This window comes from Protopterus annectens, chromosome 8.part0, assembly GCF_019279795.1.
Source record: "Protopterus annectens isolate FY-2018-M chromosome 8.part0, PAN1.0, whole genome shotgun sequence".
Classification (NCBI taxonomy): domain Eukaryota; kingdom Metazoa; phylum Chordata; order Ceratodontiformes; family Protopteridae; genus Protopterus; species Protopterus annectens.
The window spans coordinates 114,858,770-114,866,876 of record NC_056741.1 but is presented as its reverse complement, the minus strand read 5'-3'; the positions used below and the strand labels follow the sequence as shown (position 1 = coordinate 114,866,876).

Below are 8,107 nucleotides of genomic sequence, written 5' to 3'. Positions count from 1 at the left end.
CTCATCACGCTGCTTAGCTCTGCACAAACTCATGCTAAAAAGAAAAAAGAAAAGAAAAAGGGGCTGATAGGAAAGTGGTGAAATGGGGGTACGCAGGGGGAAAACATAACAAAAGGCAGGTAGGGATTTTCAGGACTGGTGTAGGAAAGGACCATAGCTCTTCATTTCTTGTACAGCAACAGCTGTGCATTTTTACACATTTTGTACATGAATTTAGATCCTCAAACCACAGAGACAGGAGTGAGGACAACAGAAATGTGTTGGCCAGTCAGTTTGACCTAATTAATTGTGTTCAGTGGACGTGTGCGAAATGGAGATCTAGGTACAGGGTGATTTTTTTTGTGGGACAGGTGCCCATTTTTTTTAAGGAGAGAGTAGAATGTTGGGGAAGGGATGTAGGTACATGTGGGTAGGTAAGTTGAGTAGCAGAGGTTGCATTTGCAGACAAAGAAAGCATACAATGGTGGTGTGTGAAAAATTAGGGGGATAAACACCTAGGATGGGAAGGGTGTTGTGGAATCAGAGGTGCATGTACTTTCAGATGGCAGCAGCATGACCGAGATCCCCTCCCATGGGCAGTCAACACTGCTCCTTCACTACCCTAAAGGTGACTATGCTGGAGGCTGGATGCCAGGACTCTCAGGCCCCACCAGGGTCTCCAGTCTGCCCTCAATCCTGCATTTTCATCAGTCATAACTCCTATGCCCAATCCTACTCACCATGGCTGGTAGTTGATCCTGAGCCACTACTGCCCCTGAGTCAGTTCCACATGACGGTGGTGCAGGGCCAGCAGAGAGGACACCACCAGCCTGGGTCCCAGACGCACTGGTTTCTGATGCCACAGCTGGCTCAGGTGGGATAGGCAGATCACCAGGAACCGGCCTACCCTTTTGTCCTGTGGTGATAGTAATATAGCAATCTGTATAGGTTAGTTATGAACATAACATTTTGTTAGTAATGACAATATGCCGTAACATTGGCAATAATCCAATTAATTTCAGCACATATTATAGGGAACACAATTATAAATAATATAACAGTTAGTATAGGAAGAGCATGTCAGTAACCATTATGGCAAGGCCTAAGGCCAACAATGTAAGTAATTCAACAAGATATGTTAATATGCAGCCATCTTAATACATAACAATAATAGTATACATGCCCAAAATAATGTTTATTGCAGAACATATATTAATAGTAAATCATAACCAATGAATAACAATAATACATATTTATGAAGATAAAGGGTTGGGGGAGAGAGAAATACAGTCTACTAATACCACTGTTTGCTAAATAGTTTGACAACAGTACTAATATCTAATGTAGTGGTCTGTCCTTTCTTTATGTGTATAGGTGCCCAATAGCTGCTGTAGCATGTACATGACTCTCAAGCTATCTGCATGGACAGTATGGGCCTGGCAGTAACACCTGCAGATACAAAACTACACAGAACACTTGCAAATCAGGCTGGCCTATATAACTACCAAGGTGTTCTGTGGACTGATGTTCTGTTACATTGCTTTTGATATCTATCATGTTGGTGATGCATCCCTGACAGTGGGATTACACAACAGGAATTACATTCCATGACAGTGTGACACTTGAGACACATGTATGTGTACGGTACAGAGAGTAAACAACTATCATGCCTTGCTTGGCAGGCATGGGGATAGATAGTAATAGCAGTGACTGCACAGGCATGTAGATCAGATGTCCTAATCGACTGCAGCAACATTTGACAGTTACTCCAGGCATACAGCCATGCCAACATTACACATTTTACTTCATTTTATTAACAGTTGTACTTATTCCTTTCAGTTTCTGCACTATTATTACATGCCTGGTAATGAGTTTAACAATCTGTGACATCTATGCACACAATACCCCCATAATATGGGCTACTTCATCCATTTACCTGTAGTTCTTATGGAGAGAAAATCAGTTATCATAACATAACTGATTCAGTACTATTTATTACTATATGCTACTGGATTCGAACTGTGGCCTGTGTCTGCCAAAGTGTACTTCAGACAGAGCATTTACCAAACGGAGCTACTGAGTCACTGTTGGTTAAAGATTGACTAATATTTGCCTAGAGCTCACCTGGAAACAAAGCAAGACCTGGTAATGGTTATATATTTTTATAGTAAACGGCATTGACAGTTTGACACACATGCTTGCAATTTCTCCATGACAGAGATACTAGGTTAACTATACTTTACTACATTGAATGCAGGTGTACACACAATATTGGTTGTGGGTGGAAATATCTGTGAAGTGTGCAGAGTATAGATGGATCACTAGACTAGAAGCAGCTAAGCTGCCTGGTCTTAATAATATGGTAACTATCAGACCTGTATTAGTGTCTAAACAGAAACAGCATAATTAATATTATTTTCCCATTTACCTATTATTAGAATGTAAACACAAACAACCAAACCAAAAACCACCTCCAGAGAAAGCCTTAATAGGCAAAAATAGTAAAATAAAGTTCACTGAGAAATTCTGTTAAAATGTAGGCTTTAATAAAACGAAGAAATAAAAAGCACAACTTGTGCTGTTCAAGTTGCAGGCCAAACAGGATAAACGCTTTCAGTTAAAAAAACTTCTAGGATCTGAAGAAGGTTTTTTAACTGCTATCCTGTTTGACTTTTATTTTACTATTATTAGAATATTGTTGTTTACATTTTTTATGTTTTTGCTTAAAAGAAAGTGAAAAAGAATTTTAAGTGTGTATTAATTGTTAACTGTTTAATTGTTTGCTCATTTTTACTGGCTGGCTGTGTCATGTGCTTATTTTCTTTGCATGTATAAAATGGATGTATTTTAAACATGGTTTCAAATACTGAAGAAGGGTTATTCCTGAAAGCTTTATTTTTGTTGAATAAAGTGAAGTGTTCTTCATCTGGTCATTTTTTATTTTATTTTACTTTTTGGAGTTAAACGTCTAGTGAGTCAACCATTGTAGCTTTGTATTTTAAGTGTACACACCATCTCAGATTATTGGGGTGGGTATCTCACCTGCATACATTTGCATACAGTGTATATGCAGTCTACAGCTAGTACACTGTTATACTTTCCTACAGCACCATACATCAGGGCCTGAATACATATAGCTGAAATGCAGTCTCTCCCTCAGCAATGTGCCATCATTAAGATGCATGGTGTGCTACCGAGGGGCAACTGCTTACAAGCACACAACACCTTCTGTATATGCTCTACACTATGCCTACATGGATTTTACAAGACAGTTCTGATATACACAATATACCATAGGTATTCTTGCTATAGCTCCATGCGTTATTGCAGAACAGGAATTATACTTCATTTGTTGTAACACAGCTGTGACTCTACAGTTTTTGCACAACACTCTATATGAGATATATCTTAAGACAGGGACTGGTATTGTTTTGTGTTGTTCTTCAAGAACAGTTGTCATATTTGATTGCATGCAGAACAGCCCTACTTACACACAGATTGCAAAAAACAGCTTTATTACTGGTGCCTTCATGTAGTTACTGATATTGTTTTATATTTTTATTGCACAGCACTAGTTCTATTGCAGGTGTTGCAATATAGCAGTAATTCCACAATTCTTACAATTAAAACTTTATTTCATTTACATTATCAAGGTTAATGCTTTACTCTTCCCAGCTTATTGGAGTACATTAGACAGTGGTGACTTATTGCAGTCCAGGTGTACTAACACATTCATTCAAATACAATCAAAACTGTATATACCTACTGGCAGTTAATGCTTTACTCCTTCCTGCTTATCTGACTATAGGTTGCAAGTTACATCCCTACTCACCATACTCACAGTGCAGCCTGGCCATGTGTCCCCCCATATGCCTCCACATTGTGAGCTCTCTCCTCTGCAGCTGTAGGGAGACCATTATGCATACCTGTCTATCCAACATTCAGATTAGGTATTGGTAAAACAATGCTAACAGTACTTGCAAACTTGTGTGGCATTCCCAGCCTGAGCTTCCCCGACCCAGGTGTCCAGAAGATCCCCCTTCCAATGTTTTACATGTTGGTGACAGACCTGCTCACCTGTGTGGAGGATACCTGTAGCACTGGTGAGATCACATGCCAGCCATTCCCAGGCCTCCACCTTGCACTGTGAGATCTGGAACTGCACCTGCAGCAGCCGGTCATCATGGTCTATCACTAAGAGTCCAGCCATGACTCTGGACTCCAGAATGCCCCACCTCTGAGCCCATAAGCATACACCCTCTTTAACACCCACCATAGTTCCTGCACAGTTCACACTCCAACTGTTTGTGATGTATTCCCACCTGTTGAGCTTAATATAGCCTGTTTTCCCACCTTTAATGCCATTGAACAATTTTTAAAAATGTGGTGCGATGCTAAGCTCTGTACAAACCAGCTGAGCTCAGCTGAGCAGTGCTTAAACTGACAATGCATAGTGCTTGGCACTACTTAGCAGTGAGCAAACCAGCTAAGCAGAGCTGCGCAATGCCAAGCAGTGCCTAGCAGTGCTAAAATGGATCTTGTTTAACAAGTGCTTGGCATGGCTCAGGAGGGTTCAGCAGAGCTCAGCTGAGTGCAGCACAACAGGATTTAAAAATAAGTGGCATAAATTGTATTTGTAAAATAAATGCTTAATAACCCATCTGTGTATTCAAACCATGCACCTTCTGCACATAAGGTTACCACTCTAACCATTTGGCTATATTCTATACTGTACCAGTATTCTATACTGCTAAAAGTATAGCAGTATAGAATACTGCTATACTTTTAGATATACCTCTCAGCCTCATTTAAGCACTGCTGAGCACCACACCGCGCCATGCAAACCCACTCAGCTATGCTTAAATTTGACCTTTGCATTCATAATTAAATGTATCCGGTTTCTATTTTTAGATGTCTGGTATGTATAAATTGCTGAGCACCATGCTGCACTGTGCAAACTTAAAAATAAAAATAAATAAATAAATGCATAAAATAATCTTCCACTACATTGATATAATGCACTTTGACAGTGCAGGGAGGGGTATTACTCATCTGCAGACACAGATAGTAACACACTCCCTACACTGATTCAATAACCATGTTACACATCTCTCCCTCAGCAATGTGCCATCATTAATATGCATGGTGTGCTACCGAGGGACAACTGCGTACAAGCACATGACACCTACTGTATAGGCTCTACACTATGCCTACATGGATTTTATTAAATCTGGGGGATAGTTTATCCTAATGTTGAGCAAAAAGTGCAAGCTTTTGGCTAAGAAGTCTTTCAGTATGGTTTTGAAGGATGTAAGGGAGTTTATTGATCTAATGGATACATGTAAGGAGTTCCAGGCCTTTGGGTATAAACAATGTCCGGACGATTTGATAGGTTTGTGGACAGACAGGAGTTTTTGATCATTGGATCACAGTGACTGACTGGGAACATTGTTGTCTAAAATGTTATTTAGTGCTGCACAAGCAGATGGATGCTGGATAATTTTATAGTTGGCACAAATCTGTGTATGTGTTAGTTGATGGTGACTGGGTGGAAGAGGAGACAATAGTGAGGGGATATTTAGCAATACATTCCACTAGAGTGACCCACCCACACTCAGATCAATAGAGTGATCAGTTTATAACGAGTACAACGCAATTAGCAAAATTCATAAAGTAGAACAGGTTTTCTATAATTTCCTGAACGCAGAAACCTGCAGCTAGAGAGACAAAATTACTGGCAAGTCCAGTGTAATTTACTGGTCAAGAGACCAATAGGAGGGGATGTTACAGTCACTTTTCAAGCACAGAGCAGGCACATATTTGACTAGATGAATTTTATATATAGCAGGTTCCTTTATGTTAAATTTATTTACATTGTACAGTGGCACAATTCTGAATGAAAACATCTGGGCATTGGGTTGTGACAGATTTCCTGCAGTATGGGGTCAGGGGTAATGACCACAGGCTATTACACAATGACAAAATTATCAGCGAAAACATTTGGGTGTTGGGCTTTGTGGCAGAGTTCCTATGTAATGGGGGTTGGATGTAGTGACCACAGGCTCTGCACTGTGAAGGAAGATGGTCACTGAGTCACCATACTAAATACTGCATCTATACATTTTAGGCAATCGGTAAATGCAAAAAAAGTCACAGAATGCATTTTTTGTTCCGTACAATCACTATGAAATAAGTTTCAATGAATATGAAAAAATGTGTCCATATGGATTTATTGTAATTAAAACAAATATTTTTAATACTTCCAACATATGCCCAGTTGAAGGCCATAGAGTCTGGTGAAGAACCCTGTGTATCTAAATTAAAATCTGTAACCTGAGGTAGAATATGTTTGCTTTTTTCTTTCCATCACAGTATATAGTTTCTCTTGTTTTTCTTATTGCTTATTGTGTTATGGTTACTTTTTGTGATCTGTATTTTCTTGTGTGGGACATGTAAAGCAAAGACCTTTCTGATACATGAAACCATTTCCTGATCACATAGTTTGTGAGCAAATTATTGGTTAGCAAAACAAGACAAATCATGAGACATGTAATAAGCTACTGTATATAAATTGGATGAGTTTCTCAAAAAAAATAAATATTCCACATATAATATACAAAACTGTAGTCAGGTGATTGGGACATTTGCCTGAAATTAATTGTTTATAGGAAGAAGCCCAACAACCCCTTCTACTTATTATAATAATTTTCTACTTGACTTCTTTACAGAGAGTCATATTCAAATGTCTTTTTCTTTCTTCTTTTTCTACTAAATTTATAGAAAATGTACTTTTGTGAAATACTACTAAATGTTTTATATTTGAACACTTGTTTTTCAAAAGAAGAAATAGCTAGTACTTGGATTGGCATAGTCAAAACATACTTTCTCATAACTTATAACAACAGTGAACATATAAGAGCTTTAGGGCTTTGTGGTTCTGTGATTCACACATTACTTGCTCACATGACATATACAAACTATTTGGCATTGCAGGTTTTTAGATTGAACTCCACAGCTCTCTAAGTGTTAGCTTTTCAACAGAAGTTTGTTGATACATGGTCCCAGTATAAATTATTTTTGTGAGCACTTCTTACAAAGAAGAACTGAAATTCAAGTAAATAAAGCATATCTAATTCTTCAAATGAGCAGGCTTCAGAATTGTTACAGTAATAGTAAAGAAATAGTATTCTACTACTAATTCAAATGGCAATATTAATGTTACAGAAAAAGTAAAGTATTGTTGAAGTAATATTGTATTTTACTCCACTTTTCTTCACAGGTATTGGTATGACAAAGAACCTGATAACTGGTCCGCTTCAGGATCCATAGTAGATGAGGACTGTGCTATAATAAAACAAGATGGTGGATGGAGTGATACCAAATGCATAGACCGCCAAAAATGGATTTGTGAGAAACTAATGTCTATTTGCTAATTAAATAAACCTTAAACAGTGACAGCAACAAACCTTTCCATCTCAAACTATCTCAGTGAAGGCCATGTACTGTGGTGCACAATTAAAAAATAACAAAACAATAAAGCTATGTTGTTGTTTTACTTGTAAAAGTAACATGAGTCAGTTTTCTGGCCTTCTAACTCTGTTAACTGACTTGACTCAAAAACTGCAAGTAATGTGGTACAAGTAATCATGTCAGTATGTTCTGTGCATTTTTATTAAAGTATATAAAATAATATTTGGGTGGCACAGCAGAAAGCACAGACACATCACATGAAGAAGGTCTCTGATTTGATACTCAGCTGAGGTGCCTTCTATGCAGAGTCCACAAATCCTCCCTGTTTTTTCTGGGGGCTTCTGTTTCCTACCACATTCTAAAGACATGCAGTTGGTGGACTGGATACCCCAAACTGGCCCATAAGTGTGAGTGTGTGTATGGAAGGGTAGCCATGGCACTGATAGCCACCTGGCAGTGTGAACATTGGCTCTAAGTGATTTTTACTGTAGAAGTGACACCCCAAACTTATGTGCAAAAATAAGGAAAGGAGCAATAATAATGTTTTCTTCCTGGTTGTAATATTGATTTTATGGCAACTTTTCATTGGAGATTCTAAGTAAACATTTCTCACTGTTATGTCCTTGCCATAGACAGTAACATTTAATGGATAGTACTT

At 38.4% G+C, this 8,107-nt stretch overlaps 1 protein-coding gene across 1 annotated transcript in view; it reads left to right on the top strand.

Annotated features, from left to right (window-relative positions):
* LOC122808154 (CD209 antigen-like protein C) overlaps nucleotides 1–7,507 on the top strand; it is a 1,908,152-nt gene extending 1,900,645 nt beyond the window's left edge. Inside the window, exon 7 of the mRNA XM_044079127.1 lies at nucleotides 7,259–7,507. Within this exon, the coding sequence (XP_043935062.1) occupies nucleotides 7,259–7,412 (154 nt within the window). The 3' untranslated portion in view covers nucleotides 7,413–7,507. The remainder of the gene's footprint in view (nucleotides 1–7,258) is intronic.
* The last annotated feature ends 600 nt before the right edge of the window (nucleotides 7,508–8,107 follow it).